General features: G+C 40.7%; 1 protein-coding gene and 1 pseudogene across 2 annotated transcripts in view; both read left to right on the top strand.

Moving 5' to 3' along the window:
- The window catches only part of Mast2 (microtubule associated serine/threonine kinase 2), a 125,501-nt gene that overhangs the window by 27,998 nt on the left and 71,527 nt on the right, over window positions 1-25,976 (top strand). For both annotated transcript variants that reach the window (XM_069987344.1, XM_069987342.1), the window contains exon 4: window positions 17,057-17,088. In XM_069987344.1, coding sequence (XP_069843445.1) covers window positions 17,057-17,088 — 32 coding nt within the window. The remainder of the gene's footprint in view (window positions 1-17,056; window positions 17,089-25,976) is intronic.
- Window positions 8,099-12,696, top strand: LOC138803497 (elongation factor 1-beta pseudogene; annotated as a pseudogene).

The following is a 25,976-nucleotide window of genomic DNA, read 5'->3' as shown; positions in this document are numbered from 1 at the left end:
TATAGAGATTGTTCTAAATCTTTTTTTTTTTTTTGGGGGGGGGGTCGGTCGTGGGGCCTGAACTCTGGGCCTGGGCACTGTCCCTCAGCTCTTTAGCTCAAGGCTAGCGCTCTACCACTTGAGCCACAGCCCCACTTCCGGCTTTTTTCTTATGTGGTGCTGAGGAATTGAACCCAGGGCCTCAGGCATGCAAGGCAAGCACTCTACCACTGAGCCACCTTCCCAGCCCCTGTTCTAAATCTTTTGCCCCATGTTTTGGTCATCTTTTAAATTTCTGGTAAAACTTTTTGCCCTTGTGACCTATTGAAGAAAGAAGAAAGTCACACAGTGGGGCAGATTGTTAGCCCTTAAAATTATGATGAATAATGTCAGTCTTAATAGTGCTCACCAGTTCTCATCTTCATCCTTCCCTTCCTACACTTTCCTTCATTCCCTTTCTAGATGGGGTTATAGGCCTGGGCCACTTCCTCACCGTTTTGTTTTGTTTTTGCCAGTCCTGGGGCTTGAACTCAGGACCTGGACACTGTTTCTGAGCTTCTTTTGCTGGTTATTGCTCTACCACTTGAGCTACGGCACCACTTCCAGCGTTTTTCTGCTTATGTGGTAATAAGGAATCTAACCCAGGGCTTCATGCAAGCTAGGCAAGTGCTGTACCACTAAGCCAAGCCACATTCCTGTCCCATAGCCCTAGCTCTGTGTGTGTGTGTGTGTGTGTGTGTGTGTGTGTGTGTGTGTGTGTGTGTGTGTGTGTGTGTGTGTGTGTGTGTGTGTGTGTGTGTGTGTGTGTGTGTGTGTGTGTGTGTGTGTGTGTGCGCGTGCTCAAGGTTAGCCACATTCCTGTCCCATAGCCCTAGCCATGTGTGTGTGTGTGTGTGTGTGTGTGTGTGCTCAAGGTTAGCCACATTCCTGTCCCATAGCCCTAGCTCTGTGTGTGTGTGTGTGCGCGCGCATGCGCGTGCACGCACACGCTCAAGGTTAGCCACAGCTCTACTTCTGGCTTTGGAGATATGAGTCTCAGGGATTTTCTTGCCTGGGCTTGTTTTGAGCCATGATCCTGAGATCATGGTTCTCTTTTGTTGTTGTTGTTGGCTGTAGGACTTGAACTCTTGTAGTGCTGTCTCTGTGCTGTTCAACTCAAGGCCAGTACTCTACCACTTTGAGCCAGTGTAATTTCTGGTATTCTGGTGATTAATTGGAGATAAGACTCTCAAAGGCTTTCCTCCCAGGGCTGGCCTCAAACCGTAATCCTCAGATCCCAGCCTCCCAAGTAGCTAGGATTACAGGCATGAGCCACTGGCACCAGAAGATCTCAACTTCTTGAATAGCTAGGGTTACATATTTTCTTGTTCTCTTTTAGCGTTAAATCTTCTAGTTTTCTTACTTCTTTATTCTTCATCTCTAGTAACCTTGCTCTCTGCTGATTGTAAGCATTACGCCTGCCTTTGGTCCTCAGCTCCACCCAGACCTGAGCCCCTCTTTGCTCTGGAGTTCCCACCATACAGTTGGCCCCTCCCTCTCTCTGCCCAGACTCACCTGAACTCCCATATACCTTACTTCCTACCCCAGACCCTGCTGCTACCTAGGTAGTGGAGGCCACCGTGTGCTCTCTCTCCGGGGAAAATATGGCTCCTCTAATAAACCTTGTATTAATCTTTCTCCTGTGCCTGCCTTGCCTCTGCGTGGTCCCCTGGGATGGTTCTGATGGATCCTTTCACTGATTTCTTCTTTCTTTTTTCTTTTTTTATTGTGAAAATACCATACAGAGGGGTTACAATTACATGGGCAAGGTAATGAGTACATTTCTTATCAAGCATTGTTTTTTTTTTTTTTTTTTTTCTTGGGTCCGGTCGTGGGACCTGAACTCTGAGCCTGGGCGCTGTCCCTCAGCTCTTCAGCTCAAGGCTAGCGCTCTTCCACTTGAGCCACAGCGCCACTTCCAGCTTTTTCTGCTTATGTGGTGCTGAGGAATCGAACCCAGGGCCTCATACATGCAAGGCAAGCACTCTACCGCTGAGCCACCTTCCCAGCCCCCTTACCAAGCATTGTTGCCTCCTCCTTTGTTTCCCCTTCTCCTTTCACTGATTTCATAGAGCAAATATTTGTGCTTTTAAAACTCCTCTATCTCTAAAATTATAACTCTTTTGTAACGCATACCTGCTATTTTTTTTTTTTTTAGTAGAAGGTTTGAATTCATGGCCTCAAACATGCTAGGCAAGTGCTCTACCTCTTGATCTATGTTCTCAGCCCTCAACTTTTATTTTGGTAGGGAAAAGAGAGGGAAGAGGGAAGTTTAGCTGTGAAGAGTAGGGAAAGAGTGAAGCGGAAGTTGGAAGAGTTGTCATACCATTAGATTCACTGTCTTTATTTCCTCACCATCCAGTCATTTTGTAACCTGTTGCCTCTGGACTTTGGCTGTTCCTATCAGTCCTCCCCCGAAACTGTCCTTCTGACGTAGGGCACAGGTTACTTCCAAGTCAGTAAACTGAAAGAGTGTATTTTAGTGATGGGCCTCCAGGCAACATTTGTTCAGAACTTTCTTATCACTCTTTTCTTGGCCTTCCCATAGTATTCCTTTTTTTTGGGGGGTCTGGTCATGGGGCCTGAACTTTTGGCCTGGGTTCTGTCCCTCAGCTCTTTAGCTCAAGGTTAGCGCTCTACCACTTGAGCCACAGTGCCACTTCTGGCTTTTTTCTTTTTGCTTATGTGGTGCTGAGGAATCGAACCCAGGGCCTCATGCATGCACTCTACCACTGAGCCACCTTCCCAGCTCCTCACGTAGTATTTGTAGTCTTGATTTTCCTTTCCCCTCTCTGGTACTCCTTTTCAGTATCCTTCAGTAATTTCAAATATTATCTTAATATTAAAAATTTATCTTAGAATGTAAAATGTGTTTGAATTTAAAGAATAAAATATGAGGCTTTAAAGAATCCAGGTTGTAACTGGGCACTGGTGACTCACACATGTAATATTACTTAGGAGGCTGAGATCTGAGGATCACAGTTCAAAGCCAGCCTGGCCAGGAAAGCTCATGAGACTCTTATCTCCAATTTACCACCAGAAAACTGGAAGTATCGCTATGGCTCAAGTGGTAGAGTACTAGCTTTAGCTGAAGAGCTCAAGGACAACGCCTAAGCCCAGAGTTCAAGGCTCACGATTGACCAAAAAAAAGAAAAAAATAATAATACTGGTTGTGGCAGGGAATTTTGGGCAGGATGCCCCACTTCCCTATCAGAGATACTCAAAAAAGTTTAAACTTTATAAGGTAGATGGTTGTATTCCTGCTTAAACCACAAAGGATTGGAGGTTGAGAAGGATGAAATGTGCTCTGAAAACTGCATCGTTCTTTCTGATTGGAAAGCTAATTGACAGATTTTAGAGATCAAATCTATTGTTTCTGTGCAAATAGGATGTTTTGAATGCCAAGGGGAGAAATAATTCCTCCTCCTCCTCCTCATTCCTCCTCCTCCTCTCTCCTTCCTCTTCCTTCCTCCTTCTTTCTCCTTCTTCCTTCTTCTTCCTCCTCCTTCTTCCTTCTCCTTCTTATTCCTTCTTCCTTCTCTTTCTTCCTCCTTCCTTCCTTCCTTTTCCTTCTCCTCCTCTCCCTCTCTCCTCCTCCCCTTCTTCTCCTCCCCTTCTCCTTCTTATTCCTTCTTCCTTCTCTTTCTTCCTCCTTCCTTCCTTCCTTTTCCTTCTCCTCCTCTCCCTCTCTCCTCCTCCCCTTCTTCTCCTCCCCTTCTCCTCCTCCTCCTTCTTCATTATTGGTAATAAGGACTAGTTGAAGAGTTTAAAGGTTTTTGGTCCTGAAGCTAAGCTTGAATTCAGGGCTGAGGGTTCTGTCCCTAAGCATTTTACTCAAGACTGACACTTTAGCACTTGAGCCACAGCTCTACATATGGCTTTTTGGTGGTTAATTGAAGAGAAGATTCTTACCCATGGACTTTCCTTGCTTTGAACAGCAATTCTCAGATGACAGCCTGCTGAATAGCTAGGATTACAGGTATGAGGCACTTGTACTCAACTTTAAATGATTTTTTAAAATTATTTTTAATGCACACAACACTTTAGGAAAGAAACCCTGTCTTGTCTGAAGGCTAATTCATAACATTAATTTTAGTGACCACTTGGCGTCTCCCCCAAATCACTTGCCTTCCCAGTGTAATAAAATGAGGCTTCTTTGATACTCTTGTAGCACTTTGTCATAGCTCTGAGATAGAATTTCTCATACTGTGCCACTGTTTATATTTGGCTTCCTCATTGGATTTGAGCTTTTTGGTAAAAGACTTATTCACTTATTAGTAATATGGTCTTTGTAATTTTTATCATCTCCATTTCAGTGATTGGCATAGTAAGCAATCCTTTTTTGCTTGAACTCTGGGCCTGGGCACTGTCCCTGAGCTCTTCACTCAAGGCAAGTACTCTACCACTTGAGCCATAGCGCCACCTCCAGTTTTCTGGTGGTTAATTGGAGATAAAAGTCTCATGGACTTTCTTGCTGGGACTAGCTGGCTGGCTTTGAACTGTGATCTTCAGATCTCAGCCTCCTGAGTAGCTAGGATTACAGGCGTGAGCCACCAGGGCCTGGAAGTAAATGATTCTTTTTTTTTTTTTTTTTTGGTTGGTTGTGGGGCCTGAACTCTGGGCCTGGGCGCTGTCCCTTAGCTTTTCAGCTCAAGGCAAGTGCTCTACTTGAGCCACAGTGCCACTTCCGGGTTTTTCTGCTTATGTGGTGCTGAGGAATCGAACCCAGGGCTTCATGCATGCAAGGCAAGCACTCTACCACTGAGCCACCTTCCCAGCCCCAGTAAGTGATTCTTGAATTAATAAATGGATTAAGAATTAGAGCCAGGCAAGCAGGGTGCCGGTTGCTCACGTCTATAACCCTAGCTACTCAGGAGGCTGAGATCTGAGGATCACAGTTTAAAGCCAGCCTGGGCAGAAACCTTTGTGAGACTCTTAATCTGAACTTAACCACCAGAAAAACCAGAAGTGGAGCTTTGGCTCAAGTGTTAGAGTGCTTGCCTTAAACTGAAGAGCTCAGGAACAGCTCCCAGGCCCAGAGTTGGCTCAAGTGATAGAGAACTTGAGACACACACGCACACACGCACGTTCATGGAGAGCAAAAAAAGCTCAGGGAGAACACTGAAGGCCCTAAAACTAGCATAAATAAATGTAAAAGAAATTAGAATTATGACTTTTTGATCTGAATAGCTTAGCAGATATACCTTTTTAAATATTTTTACTGATTAGGAACCATTCCTGATTTCCTCTCTGCTGGTACATATTTTTTTTGTTTGTTTGTTTTTTTTGGGTCCGGTCGTGGGCCTGAACTCTGGGCCTGGGCGCTGTCCCTCAGCTCTTCAGCTCAAGGCTAGTGCTCTACCACTTGAGCCACAGCGCCGCTTCTGGCTTTTTTTCTTTTTGCTTATGTGGTGCTGAGGAATCGAACCCAGGGCTTCATGCATGCAAAGCAAGCGCTTTGAGCCACCTTTCCTGCCTATAAGTTTTTTTCCATAAGATTATTTGATAAAGAGATCTACGGCTTTAAAAACCTGTGATTTTGCAGACATTAATGTACTATATAGCATATCCTATGCAAATCAGCTGTCTGTTCATGTGATCTGTTTGTTTTCCCCAGAGACATAATCCAGCCATTAGTTATTTAAAGTAGCAGATGGAAAAAGGAGTCCAAGGGGATGTGGATTTATTAGTTTTCACAATAAAAGACCACACTGGTTGTGCTAAGGATTAGAAAATTTCTGCTGAATGAGAGGGAGATGTGTCTTGCTTTCTGAGGTATTTTCAGTAATATGAATAGCTCTTGCAACTAGTCAGATGTATGTAAGAGGATTAAAAAAATCTTGTTAATAGACTTTCCTCCAAGCCTCAGACTGTTGGCTGCAGCTATCATAATCCTGCAGCTATCATAATGATAAGAAAGGCAATTTTTCTTCCTTGTGGGCTGTAGACTGAGTCTGTCTTATAGTTACTAATTTTTTACTTCTTAGGGAATATGGAAGGCAGATTCAGAGTGCTTTGTATGTAACTTTATCTGTCAAAATAGAAAAATTGGGTTAATATTTCCTAAAATCCTTTAGAGACAATTTTTGCAGCATGTCTTATAATTTGCCTTAATAACAGTTTTTCTTTGATTTATTAGAGAGGTCATTGACTTTTCTCAATTTGCCTTTGTGTTTACTAGGATTCTGGCAATTAGTATAAAACTGGAAAAATTAAGTGTTGCTTATGGATCGTTATGTACAGAATCATATTGTGAAAGCCAAACTTTTACTCTTTAACTTTAAAAAAGTATATATTTTAAGCCATAAATTGAGAAACATGTTTAAACTTGAGTGGAGTCCTATTTTTAAAATGGCAGCCTAGAGACTAAAGAAGCAGTTATGAGTCTAATAAAGCTTGAATGAGATGAGTCTTTTGTGTGCTGTGCCCTTTTAGAAGTCTGGAGGAATAGGGAGTGTTTCTTGTGACAGCATTGCCGGGGATGAATAGAGATGAGTGGATTCGTGCATGCTCAGAACTCACAACACATGTACTAGCCCCCTCCAAGGACATAAAAGAGCAGTGAAACTGACCTTAGCAGTGATCCGTGCTACTGAAAAAAGAGGCTTTTGGGATTGCTCAAGAATTGAAGACCTGCGTATCTAGCGATAAAGAAACAAAAGAGCCTGTGACAGTATGGAAAGTATCTGACATTTGCTTTGTCTATACAAAGGATGAAAGGAATTTTGCCGATTTAGTGAAAATAATAACTGATTTTATATTGGTTTGAACCTAGAGACAGGCATAAAATAATATAAGTAATTTTTTGATTTCTGAAATGTTTTTTTTTTAATGTGTGTGAAATGGTTTTGTTTTGGGAAAGAAAAACATGACATGGATTTTACAAGCTTAGTAGCTGCAGGTGGAGATTGTTGTTTTGTTTGCCAAACCATAATAAGCAGTGAAGATAGGATATCAAAGATTAAAATTATGTTTTTCTGTAACCTTTGTTTTTTTCTTGGTATTACAGATAATTTCAACTCATGGTATAAGTATGGAGAATAAAAACAAATAATAAAGTATTTCTCCTATTTTGTATGTAATTTTGGTGAGATCTTTGTGTATCTCCTGTGAGGAAAGATCTTGGTATAAGGCAGTGATTGTGTTGTTGTGCCTGCCTGTCTTCCTGCATGGTTTAGTGGAGCAATGGGTTAGTGGGCAGAGTTTGGTATGCTGAATGAATCTTATGCTTCTTTATTCACCATTAAGTAAGCACTAGTTGTTAACTGTTTTGGTAGTAGCTTTTTTGTTTTTCTCTTCCTTCCTTCCTTCCTTCCTTCCTTCCTTCCTTCCTTCCTTCCTTCCTTCCTTCCTTCCTTCCTTTCTTCCTTTCTTCCTTTCTTCCTTCCTTCCTTTCTTCCTTTCTTCCTTTCTTCCTTTCTTCCTTCCTTTCTTCCTTTCTTTCTTTCTTTCTTTCTTTCTTTCTTTCTTTCTTTCTTTCTTTCTTTCTTTCTTTCTTTCTTTCTTTCTTTCTTTCTGTCGGTCATGGGGCTTGAACTCTGTCCCTGCGCTCTTCAGCTCAAGGCAAGCACTCTACCGATTAAGCTATAATGCCACTTCCGGTTTTCTAGTGGTTTATTGGAGATAAGAGTCTCATAGACTTTCCTGCCCTGGCTGGCTTTGAACCATGATCCTCAGATCTTAGCCTCCTGAGTAGCTAGGATTAGAAGTATGAGCCACTGGCACCAGCTTTTTGTTTTTTCTTTTGACTGTTATCTGCTATGGATAATTCCAGTATCCTAGGAAGGAGAGGGTTACAGGTGAGTAAAAGAAAGTATTTTTACAAATCACCTTCCTTTAGTGTCCTTTGCAAACTTACTGAATAGATGGTTGCAGTTTTATTTAATTTATTTGAGTCAGGAGGACTTGTAGAATACTATTAATTTTCTCTTTATTCTATCAGGAATACTTAAAGAATTTATTTAAGATATCACTATTTTGTTTCTTTTTCTCTTTTGTTTTGAGATGGTAGTCTTGCTTTGTTGTCAGAACTTCTGGGTTTGCATGATCTTCCCAAGTACAGTGCCTTGAATCTGTAGGCATGCACTATCACACTTACCTTAGATCTTTCTACTTTGATAGAAAAATGCTGTCTGGGCTCACTTGTATTAGGTGAGTGGATCAATTAAATCTGACCTATGTAAGATACAAACCTAATTTGGACCCTAGGTATTACTGCTGATAGATTGTTTACAATAAACAGATCCTTTTTCTAACCACCCTATCATAAAGTCACATATGTATGTGGCATTTGACAGAACTTTTCTGAATTACAACTTTGATGTATATTACTACTATGTGATGTATATTCATTCATATTTATATGTCATATGTCATCATCTTAAATCTCAGGTTTTTTTGGCAAGTGAAGAGGTAAGTAAGGTGTAACAAAGAGGGGAGGGGAAGTAAACTGATAGATAACTTTTTTTTTTTTTTTTTTTTTTTGCCAGTCCTTGGCCTTGAACTCTGGGCCTGGGCAATGTCCTTGAGCTTCTTTTGCTCAAGGCTAGCACTCTACTATTTGAGCCACAGTGCCACTTCTGGCTTTTTCTGTGTATATGGTACTGAAGAATTGAACCCAGGGCTTCATGCATGCTAGGCAACCACTCTACCAATAAGCCACATTCCCAGTTCTTAACTGAATTTTTTTTTTTTTTTTTTTTTTTTTTTTTTTTTTTTGGGTCCGGTCGTGGGGCCTGAACTCTGGGCATGGGCGCTGTCCCTCAGCTCTTCAGCTCAAGGCTAGCACTCTACCACTTGAGCCACAGCGCCACTTCCGGCTTTTTTCTTATGTGGTGCTGAGGAATTGAACCCAGGGCCTCAAGCATGCAAGGCAAGTGCTTTACCACTGAGCCACCTTCCCAGCCCCTCTTAACTGAATTTTAATGTGGAGGCACTTAGCACTAAAACATCACTAATAGTCTTTTAAATGTAGTGATTGTTTTGTAAATTAAGACAGTCTGCCTTAATTTTACTTGTAAATAAGAAGTCAACTCATCAGTATTTTTGAGAATTGATACAATGAAGGTTTCACTATAAAACACTAGCTAGTCAACCAGTCTGTGAATGTCTATTAATGAAATGTAACTATTTTTCTTGTTTTGCTTTTCTCTCCCTCCTTTCCTCTCTCCTTCCCTCCTTTCCTCCTTCCCTCTTTTCCTCCTTCCCTCCTTCCCTCCTTGTCTGTCTGTCTGTCTGTCTGTCTGTCTGTCATGGGGCTTGAACTCAGGGCCTAGGCACTGTCTCTGAGCAGTTTTGCTCAAGGCTCATGCTCTACCACTTTGAGCCACAGCGCCACTTCCAGTTTTGGGGTGGTTAATTGGAGATAAGAGTCTCATGAACTTTTCCAGCCCAGGCTGGCTTTGAACCATGAGCATCAGATCTCAGCCTCCTGAGTAGCTAGGATTACACATGTGAGCTACCAGCACCTAGCTTCTCTTCCTTTCCTTCCCCTTCCCGGTCCCCTTCCCCTTTCCTTTCTTCTTTTCCCATTCCTGGGGGCTTGAACTCAGGGCCTGGGCACTATCCTGAACTTCTTTTGCTCAAGGCTAATACTCTACCACTTGAGCCATGGCACTACTTCTGGCTTTTTCTGTTTATGTGGTACTGAAGAATCAAACTCAGGGCTTCATGTATGCTAGGCAAGAACTCTACCACTAAGCCACATTCCAAGTCCCTTTCCTTTTTTTGTACAAAGTACTTAGAGTCTTTAATTACAATGAATGAACTGGGGCTGGGAAGGTGGCTCAGTGGTAGAGTGCTTGCCTTGCATGCACGAAGCCCTCAACACCAAATAAGCAGAAAAAGCTGGAAGTGGCACTGTGGCTCAAGTGGTAGGTAGAGTGCTAGCCTTGAGCTGAGGACTGAGGGACAGCTCCAAGCCACAGCACCACTTCCACTTTTCTAGTGGTTTATTGGAGATAAGAGTCTCATGGACTTTCCTGCATGGGCTGGCTTTGAACCATGATCCTCATATCTCAACCTCCTGAGTAGCTAGGGTTACAGGTGTGAGCCACTGGCGCCCGGCTAAAACTTGTATTCTTGAGTAAAAACTATCAGGGTTTTTAGCAGAATGATGTGATCTAACTTATCTTTAAAAAGGATCCTTTGTTGGTGCTCATAATCCTAGCTACTAGGGAGTCTGAGATCTGATGGATCACGGTTTAAAACCAGCCAGGGGAAGGAAAGTCCATGAGACGCTCTAATCAGCTATCAAAAAGCTGGGAGTAGCTTTCTCTTTGTTGCTACCCAGTTCCTGGATACAGCTGAGAGGTTACTGGTTTCAGAGGCCTCAAGAGCCCTGTGGGTCTCCAGGTGCTCAATGATTACCTTGCAGACAGGAGTTACATCCAGGGGTATGTGCTATTGCAAGCAGATGTGGCAGTTTTTGAAGTAGTCTCTGGCCCACTGCCTGCTGATTTGTGTCTTGCCCTGCACTGGTATAATCATATTGGGTCCTTAAATATTAATGTCATACTCATAATCAGACTGTGAGGGTATTGACCAAATTTCAGTAGTTGCACTTGAAAAGTTATTTTAGCTCAAGCCTTCTATAATCTTAACTACTTTGAGTTAGGTGCTTCTATGAGGATCTTTTGGCTCTTGAGATTTTATTTAGATTTAGATTAGATTTCTTAGTTATAGTATAAAATAGAGAAATTATAGTATAAAATAGATAAACTAACTGTAGTAAATATGAATACTAAATTTAAAGTAAGGAATATGCTTAAATACAACTGATCAGTGGTTTACTGACCCAGTATGCTTAATGCTCCCATTGGGAAAATAATTGGTCCTTATTATTTTTGCTGGTTGTAAAAGAATTATAAAAGTGTTTTCCTTGGTTAGTAGTTTAAACATAGAACTTAGGTATTATAGGTCACTTTTTGGAATGTTTTTGTATTGAAACCTAATAAAACTTTTAACATGTAAAAAAATATTAATGACAGCATCCTTGAACATATCCAAATGTGCAGTGCCTGGCTACTTTGGCATCTTGCTATGTGGGGCTCTCACCATTCAAACATAACAGATTTGGTAAAATATAGTTAGGTTGAGTCTTGCTTACCTTCATTTATTCTTCTTGGTATGAATCCAGTGGTAGTAGGATATGTTTTTTGTTTTGTTGTTTGTTTTTTTTTTCCCTTCCTGCTCCCGCACCTCCATTTTCAAATGGTTTGTAACTGATGTTCACTAAGAGACTGAGTACTTAGAACTGTCCCACTGATGGAAGGAAATCCTATCTAAGAAAGTGCATTTCTTTACAGAGCTGTGTCATACCGTCCTTTGGCCCTCTGCTGGAAAAGTAGAATCAAGTCTCAATTATGCCATTTTAATCTATAATACCCTCTAGTATTACAGATGTAGGACAGTACTATATCATCTTTCTGTGAATATAAATACCTTGTGCTTTATGATACGTAGTAGTGACTGTGCTTTATCAGAGCTGTTTTTAATGATGTTACTCAAGAATGTTTTCTTTCCAGATGATAATTGAGAAGTTAATAAAAAAAAATGGTTCCAGGTACCACAACAGTAACAGAACTTCTCATTTTTCTGGGGTTTTGTTTTTTAATCTTTTTTTTCTTTTTATTAATGGATGTGCTGGATGGCTAATTTTGTTCAGATGACTGCAGAACCTGGAGAAGCTGTTGCTGCTATTGATGCATAACATACTGCTATTATTGGTCTTTTTATATAAATATATATACATATATATATATAATTTGAATTTTTGGAAACTTTAGCTGTGCTGTCAACTTTGGAAAAAGTATCCCAGTTTACCGTGTTAAGTTGGTATTGTACAGAAATTAATAGCCATATTGGTCTGGAAATGTTATACCTATTTTTTTCCATTTGTACAGGGGTAATCTCATTGTATTAAATATGTAAGGTCTTATCTATGTGGGTTTGAGTACGGAAGCTAATAAGTATTCTCTAAATAATGAAAAAAAAATATTGGGTCCTATGAAAAGGAAAAGGGCAGCTTGCCAGGAGTGAAGAAATCTTTTGGCAAGTATAGCCCTGCCATTGTAGAAGACATCACTGGAAGCAGAGCTGTGGATAGTAAAGATAATGATGACATTGACCTCTTTGGGTGTGATAAGAAGGAAGAAAGTGAAGAAGCAAAGAAGCTAAGGGAAGAACATCTTGCACAGTAGGAATCAAGGAAGGCCAAAAATACAGTGCTTGTTGCCAAGTCTTCCATCTTACTAGATGTGAAGCCTTGGGTTGATGAGACAGATATGGCAAAATTAGAGGAGTGCATCCAAAGCATTCAAGAAGATCGCGTGGTCTGGGGGTCCTCTAAACTGGTTCTAGTGGGATATAGAGTTAAGAAACTTTAAATACAATGTGTAGTGGGAGATGATAAAGTAGGAACAGACATGCTAGAGGAGCAGATCACTGCTTTTGAGGACTATATGCAGCCCATGGATGTGGCTGCTTTTAACAAGATCTAAAATCACCTCAGAGCATTACATTTAAATAAAAGTTTGAAAGATTAAAACAAAAAGGGAAAGCTGGAAATGGAGCTGTGCCTCAGCTGGTAGAGTGTTAGCCTTGAGCATAAAAGCTCAGTAACAGCACCCAGGCCCTGAGTGTAAGCCTCAGCATTGGCACAGGGGAAAAAAAAGGATCTTTCTCATACAGGTAGGATGGTATGACCTGTAAGCATATCTACTGGAAGAGATGAAAGGATAGTGGTTTCTGGACAAGCCAGCCTCCACCTCAAAAAAAGGAAAAAGCTAAATAAACAGCTTAAAAACAAAACTAAGGAGACCCTATCTCACCAAACGAGGCATGGTGATTCAATTTTGTAGAATCCCAGCAACTCAAAAGAGGCAGAGGTAGGAAAATTGCTGTTTGAGGGCAGTCTAGGAAAAGGTGTGAGATCCCTAGCACTGTGAAAAAAAAAAATTCTATGTTGAGAATAGACTATAAAGGGCCAAGAGTAGAGCTAAAATGGGGATACCACTTAAGAGATTTTTAATGGCGTGGAGGAGACTATGGTGGTTTAGATTACAATACAAAATAACAGGTTTTTTCATAGCTCCTTTAGCAGTAAAACTTACTTTGAACTCATCTGGAATTAGAGTTGAACTATACTGAATTATATTTAAGAGTTGTTTTTTTTTATTGTGAAAATACTGTACAGAGGGGTTACAATTACATGGGCAAGATAATGAGTACATTTCTTATCAAGCTTTGTAGCCTCCTCCTTTGTTTCCCATCCCTTCCCACCCCCCCCCCCGCCCCCCCACCAAAGTTGTAAAGTTCGTTTTCGACATAACGACTTGTACTTCTTTTTTTTTTTTGGGGGGGGGGTCCGGTTGTGGGGCCTGAACTCTGGGTCTGGGCGCTGTCCCTCAGCTCTTCAGCTCAAATCTAGCGCTCTACCACTTGAGCCACAGCACCACTTTTTTTTCTTTTTGCTTATGTGGTGCTGAGGAATCGAACCCAGGGCCTCAGGCATGCAAGGCAAGCGCTCTACCACTGAGCCAACTTCCCAGCCCCGACTTGTACTTCTTATACTTAAGAGTTTTATCACATTTGTTGTGACTAGCATGCATTTTCCCCCAGAAGTTTTAATGTACTTTTCTTACTTTGTTGCTGTCTCAGTCCTTGGTATTAGTGTTGCATACACACACACAATCACTTCAGTAACACCCTCCAAAAATTTTTTAATTTCTGAAATAATGACTGTATCCAGGGTTTTTGTTACAGAAATTAGAAGTATATGGCTGTGGAGATAGGGAGAGATGGTTGGATTCTGGATGTATTTAATTAATTTTTGTTGGTCATGGGGATTGAACTCATCATCCCTGAGCTCATTTTGCTTAAGGCAAGTTCTCTACCACTTTGAGGCACAGTGCAACTTCCAGTTATTGAGTGATTAATTGGAGGTAAAAGTCTCATAGGGATTTTTCTGCCTGGGCTGGCTTCGAGCCATGTTCTCAAAGCTCAGACTCCTGAGTGGATAGGATTACAGGCATGAGCCATTGGGGCCCAGCTCTGGATCTGTTTTATTTTTATTTTTATTTATTTATTTATTTTGGGTCCGGTCGTGGGACCTGAACTCTGGGCCTGGGCACTGTCCCTCAGCTCTTCAGCTCAAGGCTAGTGCTCTACCACTTGAGCCACAGCGCCACTTCCGGCTTTTTTCTTTTTGCTTATGTGGTGCTGAGGAATCGAACCCAGGGCCTCATGCATGCAAGGCAAGCATTCTACCACTGAGCCACCTTCCCAGCCCTGGATCTGTTTTAAACTTAAATATATTTAAGAATTATTGATGGGAGCAGATCACAGGTGGCTCATGCCACCTGCTGAGTTCTGAGAATTGAGGTTTGAAGCCAGCCTGAGTAGGAAAGTCCTTGAGACTCTTTTTTTTGTTTTTGTTTTTGTTTTTGTTTTTTGGTCGGTCGTGGGGTTTGAACTCTGGGCCTGGGTGCTGTCCCTCAGCTCTTAAGCTCAAGGCCAGTGCTCTACCATTTGAGCTACAGTGCCACTTCCAGTTTTCTGGTGGTTTATTGGAGATAGGAAGTCTCACAGTCTCTCCTGCCTGGGCTGGCTTTGAACCGAGATCCTCAGATCTCAGCCTCCTAAGTAGCTGGAATTACAGGCATGAGCCACCAGTGTCCAGCTTCCTTGAGACTCTTATCTCCAATTGACCACCAAATAGAGCCCGAAAAATGGAGCTGTGGCTCAAGTGGTAGACACGGGAAAAAAAAGGAATTACTGATGAGCAGGATGTGGGGTATATAAAAAAGAGGAATCAAGTGTCCAGAGTTTTGGTCTGATCAGTCAGGATAGAGTTACCATCATCTGAGATAGAGAAAGGCTGTGGATGAGGAGTTATTTTTCATATAAATAGTAGTTCTTTTTTTTTTTTTTTTGTCGGCCGTGGGGCTTGAACTCTGGGCCTGGGCGTTGTCTCTCAGCTCTTCAGCTCAAGGTGAGCGCTCTACCACTTGAGCTATAGTGCCACTTCTGGTTTTCTGGTGGTTTATTGGAGATAGGAGTCTTACGGTCTCTCCTGCCCGGGCTGGCTTTGAACTGCGATCCTCAGATCTCAGCCTCCTGAGTAGCTAGGATTACAGGCATGAGCCACCATCTCCCAGCTAGTTCATTTTTTGTACATGTTGGCCTTGAGGTATTCAGTACCAGTTAGCTTTTAAGTATGTGGAATGTGAGTGGTAGGTCTGAGAAAGAAAACACTGTCAAAACTTTCAAAACTCTCAAGTGGATGGTAAGTTGGCACAGTGGTTTTGGGATCAGTTAGAAATGCTGATATTTTATTAATTCCAAAAAGCATAAGAATGCATATAGGAGTATTATTTTTGATAGAGAAGAAAAACAACAAAGAAAAATTAAATCTCCATTTATTGCAGGATGAATAAATTTAAAAAATATTGGTACATTTATAGACTAGACTACTTACTGTCTAAAGACTAATGAACTAAAGTATGTATTCACATGATGAATGTACCAGTGTCTGTAGTTATGAAATCATGTGCATGTAATTTTAAAACATGTAAAATAATATTAATAAGTATTTACATATAAATAATGGAAGGTACATAAAAATTAAGAATTGTTTTTACTAACTTTAGTTATACAGAGAGAAGTTTCACACATGTTTATGTAAAGAATCATTTTTAACAAAGGACTGATGAGAATTAGAACTGTACATACTGAGTGAAAGTCACAGGGGCCCCAAATATTACTTTAAGGGTTTCTCATGCCAGTAGTGAAAGTATTCTTTTTGTTATATATTTTCTGTACTTTTTACTTGTCTCAGATATTTTCTGATTAGTCCTTCCCCCAGTCCCATATATTTTTTAAAATTTCCTAGCTCTAAGGATGTGAATCCCCTAAATTAATTAGCAATTAAAGGCTAGTTCAAGGGGCTGGGAAGGTGGTTCAGTGGTAGAGTGCTTGCCTTGCATGCCTGAGGCCCTGGGTTTCTTCAGCACCACATAAGCAAAAAGAAAAAAGCCCAAAGTGGTGCTGTGGCTCAAGTGGTAGAGCACTAGCCTTGAGCTGAAGAGCTGAGGGACAGTGCCCAGGCCCAGAGTTCAGGCCCCACGACCGGACCCAAAAAATAAATAAATAAGGAGTGTCTAGGATCTACTGCAGCGATGGTTCCATCTAGTGGGAGAAATACTGTAACTATTTTATGAGTCATTCTTTTCAGAAGGAAGAATAAAGAGATAATTTTTTTTGTTATTTTTATTTTGTTGGTTGTAGAGCTTGAACTCTGAGCCTGAGCGATGTCCCCTCAGCTCTTCAGCTTAAGGCTAGTGCTCTACCACTTGAGCCACAGTGTCACTTCTGATTTTCTGAGTGGTTTCTGAGTGGAGATAAGTCTCTCAGACATTCCTGCCCTGGCTGACTTTGGACCGTGATCCTCAGACTCAGCCTCCTGAGTAGCTAGGATTACAGGTGTGAGTCACCGGTGCCAGGCTTGTTGTTTATTTTTTTGTGCCAGTCCTGGGTTGGTGCCAGTCAGGGCTTGGGTGCTGCCCTTGAGTTTTTTGCTGAAGACTAGTGTTCTACTACTTGAACCACAGCTTTTGGATAGTTAATTAGAGATAAGAGTCTCACAGGTTGCCGGGCACCAGTGGCTCATGCCTGTAATCCTAGCACTCAGGAGGCTCAGATCTGATATCTCGGTTCAAAGCCAGCCTGGGCAGGAAAGTCCGTGAGACTCTTATCTCCAATAAACCACCAAAAAACCGGAAGTAGAGCTGTAGCTCAAGTGGTAGAGGGCTAGCCTTGAACTGAGGAGCTGAGGGACAGCACCCAGACCCAGAGTTCTTGTCTGCTGTTTATTTCTTTAAACATTTAAAGGTAAAGTAAGTTATCATTTAGCGTTAAGTCTTTGTGACTTAAATTGTAAAACAATGCTTTAAATCTTCTAAACCATTTAAGAATTCTTAGAGAACTCAGATGGGCTCTTAGGTCTTTCTAACTTGGTTGTGTTTATTTTGTTTTTCAGAAGGAGTTGAGCCTTCCAAGAAGAGGCAGCTTGTAAGTAGATGATGATTATCATTATGATTATTCTTATGATGGTCTTCCTCTTTAGACATTCTCTTGAGAGAATCATTTCTCAGTATTCATTAGAGAAATTCTATTCAAGAACTTTCTCTATGACTACCATCTGAACCAGAGAAGCCACTGGATTAGATGGTTTCTCTCAGGTCAAAGTCTCCTCTTTATCCTGTCCCTCTCCACCCAAATCTCCTTCTTTGCCTCAATTTTTGCCTAGCATTGAAGTAGCTGCCATTTAAATATCATCACAATCTTATTTTTGTGTTTTGGAATTCACTGAATTTTAGTAGGCTGAAGCTAAAAGCAGATTGAAACTGTATATGTTTCTGTCCTATAACATGGATACTGGAGAGAGACCATATTTTTCTGACAAGTTGGGGCAAACAAGAGTAGCGAAATTTTATTCTGGCATTTTTCCTAGATTTTAACTTTTTATATTTTCTTGGGATACCTTTTTCTCTTTAAAAATCCTTTTGAGGAGTTGGAGGCATGCCTCAGTATAATAAGAAAGAGTTCTTTTGAATAAGTATTGCTTATTTGGCTAATTATAATCATCTGGAATGTTAAAAGCAGAATTGAGGATTTTTTTTTTTTTTGGTTGTGGGGCCTGAGCGCTGTCCCTCAGCTCTTCAGCTCAAGGCGAGCGCTCTACCACTGGAGCTACAGCGCCGCTTCTGGTTTTCTAGTAGTTTATTGGAGAAAAGAGTTTCATGGGCTTTCCTGCCCCGGCTGGCTTTGAACCACAATCCTCAGATCTCAGCCTCCTGAGTAGCTAGGATTACAGGCGTGAGCCACAGTTGCCCGGCTAAAATTGAGGAATTTTGGAGGTGGGGATGCTGGAAGTAGAATATGTACTTATTAAATTAAATCCCCATGTAAAGGTCCCAAGACAGTATTTTATATACTTGTACCTTACTCTCAGACCCAAACCTGTCATGATTTAATTAAAGGACAAATTTTTGAAATATTTAAGGAAATAAAACTATAATAAAACAATTAGCTTGAATCTTTTCCTTAAGGAAACATGAAACATAATTTTAGAGGAGGACACAATTCCATGTATATTTATTTATTATATATGCTTTGTGTACATATCATATATGAAGTAATTCTACATGTTTTATTGAAATACTCTGATCATTTTCTTATACTTTAAAAATTTTCTTTTTAGGGGCTGGGAAGGTGGCTCAGTGGTAGAGCACTTGCCTTGCATGTTTCAAGGTCCTGGGTTCGATTCCTCAGCACCACGTAAGGAAAAAGCCGGAAGTGGCGCTGTGGCTCAAGTGGTAGAGTGCTAGCCTTGAGCTGAAGAGCTGAGGGACAGCCCCCAGGCCCAGAGTTCAGGCCCCACGACCGGACCCAAAAAAAAAAATTTTTTTTTTTTTCTTTTTAGTCCTGGAGTTCACAGGTGCTCTACACTGAACCATGCCACCAGCCTCCCTCCCTTTTTTTTCCTGCCTGACCTAGGTGCTGTCTCTGAGCCCTTTTGCTCAAGGCAGGTGCTGTACCTCTTGAGACACAGCTCCACTTACACCTCTTTGGTGGTTAATTGGAAATAAGAGTCTCTAGGATTTTTCTACCTAGGTTAGCTTTGAGTAGTGATCCTAAAATTTTAGCCTCCTCCAGTATTAGCCAGTGATGCCCTGTGCCCTTCTTTTTTTTTTTTTTTTATACTGATTATTTTCAGATAATCGTACTTCCTGTCTGTCTTATTTTTGGCTTCCTGTTATAGCAAAATGACTGATTCTGTGAAGCATCTTTATAAGCAATCTGCAGTCAGTAGAGCTAAAAAAGACTTTAGAAGTGAAAAGAAATTATTCATCAGTGTGTGTGTGTGTGTGTGTGTGTGTGTGTGTGTGTGTGTGTCTGGCCTCTAAGAGCCTATGGAAATAGTTATACTTTTGCACTATTAGTCTACTAATTTGATCATGGTCTAGGACACAGATAATGGATAAAAATAAACATAATGTCTATATTGATAGAGAGCTAACAAGGAAGTAATCCTGAGCTCAAGGATTCAAGGTGTCAAAATTTGCCTCCGTGAAACAGATTCATTGCCATGAACTTTCCCACTCTGATGTGATTTGATATATAGATTATTGCGCTGGATTATGTGCTAAAAAGAGATACCACCTGCTAGATATACCTTATAAATTTTTTGTGAGATGTCAGTGGTACCTGACAAAGGCTTTAGTTTTTTTGGTGGGATTTTGAAAATTAGGAAACTTTTGGCACCGTGAACTTAAGAGTGATAGCGTTGTGTTAGTTTGTAAAAGTGTGTCTTTAAAAATGATGTTCTATACGCTCGCCTTGCATGCTTAACGCCCTGGGTTCGATTCCTCAGCACCACATAAGCAGAAAAAAAAAAGCCGGAAGTGGCGCTGTGGCTCAAGTGGTAGAGCGCTAGCCTTGAGCTGAAGAGCTGAGGGACAGCGCCCAGGCCAAGAGTTCAGGCCCCACGACCGGACCCAAAAAAAAAAAAAAAATGATGTTCTATAGTAAATGATTTCATGGAAGTTCTTGATGTATTTTGTGAGAAAACAAGAGTTGTTAAAAGTTGGCAGGGATGTTGCAACAGTCATTAATTTCCTTACAAGAACTATTTTGTTAGGAAATAATCATGTTTGTCAGTGAATTGTAAATATGTGGACACAAAACCTATAAATCCTTGAGAGCTTGTTGTTATTATTGAGAGTAGCTATTGTTATTTTCATATTCCCACATTTATTATCTCTAGACCTTACAACTGCAGTTCATTATAATCTGTGTGGGTGTCTCAGGTTTCTCTTCTTCAACATTTATAAAACTGAAGACATTGTCTTTCACAGAAACCAGTTTCTTTATTATTCTCCAGTTTGCTAACTTCTTCAACATGGGAAGTTTATGGCTCTTCTTGTTTGGTGGTAGTTTGTCCTAAGGAAGCTCTGTTGTTCCTTATGGGTAGTTTCAGTACCTATAAAGATGTTACTGAGCTGGGCACTGGTGACTCACACCTCTTCTTTATCCTAGCTACTCAGAAGGCTGATATCTGAGGACTGAGATTTGAAGCCAGCCAGAACAGGAAAGTTCGTGAGACTTTTTTTTTTTTTTTTTTAAATCAGTCATGGGGCTTGAACTCTGGGTCTCAGTGCTGTCCCTCAGCTCAGGGCGAGCACTCTAGCACTCTACCACTTGAGTCACAGCGCCACTTCAGGTTTTCTGAGTGGTTTATTGGAGATAAGAGTCTCATGGAGTTTCCTGCCCAGGCTGGCTTTGAACTGCAATCCACAATCAAGGTGCCACAGTGGTCAGTTTTTGGTAAAGACTTTCTGGCTTGTAAGCAGACATCTTTAACAATGTGCTCACTTGGCTTTTCTTTGGTATGGATGCTGAGGGATGAAAGGTTGGCTCTCTCTTCTTATAAATCTACTAGTCTTAACAGGATTAGGACCCCACTCTCAAACTTATTTAGCCGTAATTACTTCCTAAAGGCTTATATTAAAAAAATGGTCACTTTGGTAATTAATTCCTCAAAATATGGATTTTATGGGAGGTGCAATTTAGTCCAAAGATGGTATGCTCTGTGAGGTCAAGATGGTGGTAGTTAATGGTTAATAAATGATAGTTAATGCTTAATAAATAGTAGACAATCTCTGTCTTTCTAAAATTGCTGTAGTAGGAGAAAAGAATATAGAGTTATAAGTTGTAAGTTAAAAGTTTTAAATTTGGCTTAACAAACTGTAAAATAAAACATGTTCCAGATACCTCTAGAAATAAAGTTTCATAATAAAAAACTTAAAATATTGAAAGGCTATTGATTTTTTAAAAAGACACATATTAAGGGGTTGGGAATTTAATTTAATGGAAGATCAGTAGCTTTAGCAAGTGCAAGGCCCTGAGTTTGGCCCTCAACACTATACACATACACTCATGCACACCCAAACACACATACACACACACGAAGCAAAAAAGACATATTAGATGTTATTAACAATAAAAAAATTTGAGGCAATTCTTGGTTGCATAACCAGTTTTTTAAAAAATCATATTCTGCCGGGCGCCTGTGGCTCATGCTTGTAATCCTAGCTACTCAGGAGGCTGAGATCTGAGGATCATGGTTCAAAGCCAGACCAGGCAGGAAAGTCAATAAACCACTAGAAAACCAGAAGTGGCCCTGTGGCTCAAGCGGTAGAATGCTTGCCTTGAGCTGAAGAGCTGAGGGCCAGCGCCCAGGCCCAGAGTTAAAGCTCCACAACCACTACCACCAACAACAAAATCATATTCTGGTAAAAATGAGTGGACCTTGGGTGTGGCAATGCATACATGTAATCCCATGCCTTGGGAAGGTTGAGGTATGAGAATCATGAGTTTGAGGCCAGTTTGAGCTGTACAGTGAGTCAGTCTCCCTCTGTCCCTCCCTTCCTCTCTCTTCTGAGTTGGAGGAGGATCAGTGACAATCAGATGTGATTTTTTTGGGGGGGTGGGGCGTACTAAGTAAGGCTTGCTAAACAAGTGTTCTACCACTTGAGCCACACTTCCAGGCCTGCTTTTGTTGATTATTTTGGACCTGGAACCTAGCAACTTCTCAGACTCCTGAGTAGCTAGGATTATAGGTGTGAGCTGCTAACACCTGGCCCAGATATGATTATGTTTCATTTTACAAGAGGAAGGCTGCCAACTTAAGAGTTATAAATATCTTAAGACAAATAATATATTTCCTGATATATCTCAAGAATAGGTGCTAAAACAGTATTTCAAACAGATAATTCTTCCTTAGTTCATTCAATATTCCTCTGTATTAATTCTCACTTCCCTAGACTGTAGGTTCGCAGTTTGCATCTTGACCGGAAAGAGCTCTGGAAATTCTGACTCAGTCCACTGGAATGGTCTGGAAGCTCTCCACTTATCCAAGCAATGCCATTGGGAATGTGTGTGCAAGAATCTATTCTTTGAGATGTCAGTAGTTTTAAATACCTGCTGAAGTCCTTTTCTATGGAGCTCTGAGACAGTTTCTTTGTTGAAAACACATTCTAAGCCAGGTGCCAGTGGCTCATACCTGTAATCTCTTAGCTACTCAGGAGATTGAGATTTGAGGATCATAGTTCAAAGCCAGCCTGGGCAGGAAAGTCTGTGAGACTCTTATCTCCAATAAACCATTAGAAAACTGGAGGTGGTATTGTGCCTCAGGTGGTAGAGTGGTAGCTTTGAGCTGCAGAGCTGAGGACAGTGCCCAGGCCCAGAGTTAAAGCCCCATGACTGACCAAGAAAAAAATACATTTTGGCTAATTATAGAGGTTAATTATATATAAAAATATAGAGGTTAATTAACTCTGGTTAATTATAGAGGCTTAAAACAAGCATCATCATGGAACATGAACAAGATGACAGAGACTTAACATAACTATTGTTAATTTTATTGATAATTTTCAAATATGGAAGTCTGACAAATTCTTAATAAACAATGAAGTTGCCAGGTGCCAGTGACTCATACCTGTAATCCTAGCTAAGCAGGAGACTCAGATCTGAGAATGATGGTTTGAAGCCAGCCCAGGTAGACAAACCTAAGAGACCTAACCACCAAGAAGCCAAAAGTGGAGCTATGGCTCAAGTGGTAGAGCAGTAGCCTGGAGGAAAAAAGCTCAAAGGACAGCATCTAAACCTTGAGTTCAAGCCTCAGAATGGCATACACACACCAAAAAGCATAAATTAAACTACCTTGTACTTTTTGGATATTTTTTAATGTTTCAAAGAGCTTTATTTAAGAGACCAGGGCACAAAAACTGGAGGATGGAGGCCTTAGCTCCCTCCTTGTGAGTCTGCTGGGTGAATGGGACACAAACATTCACCACAGCTGGCCCCTGGAGGGTGAGACAGTGTGGGGACCCAGGGAGGAGAGGCAGCCTTGTTGCTGCCTTCCACAGCTAGTGCACTTTTTGGATTTTGTGGGGGTGTGGCAGGGAGGAGGACAGTGATCTCAGGGCTTGAACTGAGGGCCTGGGAGTTGTTCCCAAGTGTTTTTTTTTTTTTTTTTTTTCCCCCTTTAAGTCAAAAATCTGTATATCATCAATATGAACCTAGTGAAGTTCTTTCATTTATACTCTATTGTTTTCATATTAAGGTAACTCAACAATGTATATATAATGAAATTTGTTGTTTAGTATGCTGTCTAAATGAGCAATTTTTACTTCAAAAATGGCATGATTTCCTTTATTTTAGTTAATAATTTCATATAGTTTATCCTAATACAGTGATTTAGCCATTTAATATTAAATTTAAAAATCATTTACATTAAATCTATAGTTTTCATTGTTTTCTATGATTATTTAACTTAAAACCATGGTACAGGGAGTTGGAAGGGATCTTTGTATTTGGCTGTATGTGATCAATAAGAGTCACATTCAAAATCATTTACATAGCCGGGTGCCGGTGGCTTACACCTGTAATCCTAGCTACTCAGGAGGCTGAGATCTGAGGATCACAGTTCAAAGCCAGCCTGGGCAGGAAAGTTCATGAGACGCTCAACTCCAATAAACCGCTAGAAAACCGGAAGTGGTGCTGTGGCTCAAGTGGTAGAGCGCTTGGCTTGAGCTGAAGAGCACAAGGACAGCGCCCAAGCCCAGAGTTCAAGCCCCACGACCACCACCACCAACAACAACAAAAACCAAAATCATTTACATAAGTTTAATTAAAAAAAAATTTTTTTTTTTTTGTCAGTCATGGGGCTTGAACTCTGAGCATGGGTGCTGTCTCTTAACAATTCAGCTCAAGGCGAGCACTTTACCACTTAAGCCGTAGTGCCATGTCCAGTTTTCTGGTGGTTAATTGGAGATAAGAGTCTCACAGACTTTCCTGCATGGGCTGGCTTTGAACCATGATCCTTAGATCTCAGCCTCCTCAGTAGCTAGGATTACAGGTGTGAGCCACAGGTGCCTGGCTTATAATTTTTAATTCTAATATATACTTTTTCTAAAATGAGTTAAATTCTATAACAGCTGTTTAACTGTTCACCAGTATAAAATACTGGTTTCTTACCTATTAGGTCTAGCACATAAGCACTTATTTTAGTAATATGAATTGCTTAATTCTGCAAAATGCTTCTCAACCACTGTGTGTAACTGCTATGACTACTGAACTTTAGTACCATTAGAACTATGAGTTGGTACAGAAAGAAGTTTGACTCTGCTAGGAGATAACTTTTTTGTTAAATTATCATACAGTAATAATATGAGGAGGTCTCATTGTGATCATTCCACAGACATATATGGTGTCTTTTGAACTAGTTCACTCCTATAATATTCTCTTAATTCCCCTCCTCTTTTCCAAACAATATGTGATGGGCTTCATTATATATGCATACATGTATGTGTATATAGGAATGTGTGTGTATGCATATACATGCTTTAGTCTCCCTAGTATCCGCCTTTTTTTCTCCCCTTTTCTGTTTATTCCTAGGAGATAGTGATTTTCTCATGTTATCTGAGGGATTAAATTTTCTTCTGTTTATGTATAAGACTGTGCCCTTTTTTAATTTTTTTTTTGGTCGGTCGTGGGGCTTGAACTCTGGGCCTGGGCGCTGTCCTTCAGCTCTTCAGCTCAAGGCGAGCGCTCTACCACTTGAGCTACAGCACCACTTCCGGTTTTCTGGTGGTTTATTGGAGATAGGAGTCTCACGGTCTCTCCTGCCTGGGCTGGCTTTGAACCGCGATCCTCAGATCTTAGCCTCCTGAGTAGCTAGGATTACAGGCGTGAGCCACCAGCGCCCGGCTTCTTTTTTTTTTTTTTTTTTACTGTCAGATGTACCTCTCTCTCCTTCTCCCTCTCTCTCCCCCTCCAGTCCTGGGGCTTGAACTCAGGGCCTGGGTACTGTCTCTGAGCTTCTTTTGCTCAAGGCTAGTATTCTACCACTTGAGCCACAGTGCCACTTCCAGCTTTTTCTGTTAATATGGTACTGAGGAATTGAACCCAGGTCGTGCATGCTAGACAAGCACTCTACCACTAAGCCACATTCCCAGCATGGAATTCTCTCTTAAGCTTGCAATTTTGCAGCTTACAAAGGCTTCTGATATAGTTGTGTTTCTTACTCATTTGCTTAAGGATATAGAAAGAAAGATAATGCTGGGAGCCAGTGACTCCTGCCTGTAATTCTAGCTACTCAGGAGGCTGAGATCTAAGGATCACAGTTCAAAGCCAGCCTAGGCAGGAAAAGTCTTTGAGACTCTCTTTATCTCCAATTAACCACCAGAAAACTGGAAGTGGCGCTGTGGCTCAAGTTGTAGAGCACTAGCTTTGAGCTGAAGAGCTGAGGAACAGCGCCCAGGCCTAGAGTTCAAGCCTCATGACCAACAAAAACAACAATCAAAAAACAAAAAAAAAAAAAAAGGAAGAAAGAAAGATAAGATCAGATGTTTTCTCCTGGAGTCAGAATAATAAATTTATAATGCATTTTTAGGATTCCATTTTGCTAGTACAAAATGCAAATTCTCATGACAGAGAAGCAGTATCATTTTAATATTGTTATCATAGTTTTTTTTTTTTTTTGCAGGAATTCTAAGGTGAATAGTCTATGGACTTTTCCCTTTGGCTCTAAGGTTGATGGTATAATTAGCAAGTAATAAGACAAGATGGGTATTTCATTTGCTGTATTACAGATTATTGTACTCTGTCACCAGACCAGGGAAAGGTTAGGCCTTCTCACTGTTGGCAAAGCCACAGGAGTCTTGGCCCAAATGGATTCTAATACCAGCACATTTAAATAAAGTACTCTGGGAAGTATTAAGTCCTAGAAGTAAAACTAATACTGTCTTTGGTTAGATGAAGGGCATAGGACTCAATATAAAAATTGAACAAATATTTTCTGATTTCACTTATTATTTAAGAAGCTCTAAGTT

Source organism: Dipodomys merriami, unplaced genomic scaffold, assembly GCF_024711535.1.
Source record: "Dipodomys merriami isolate MVZ:Mamm:240054 unplaced genomic scaffold, mDipMer1.0.p SCAF_34, whole genome shotgun sequence".
In the NCBI taxonomy this organism is placed as follows: Eukaryota; Metazoa; Chordata; class Mammalia; order Rodentia; family Heteromyidae; genus Dipodomys; species Dipodomys merriami.
The sequence above is the reverse complement of the archived record's forward strand: the minus strand, read 5'-3'. Positions and strand labels throughout refer to the sequence as shown.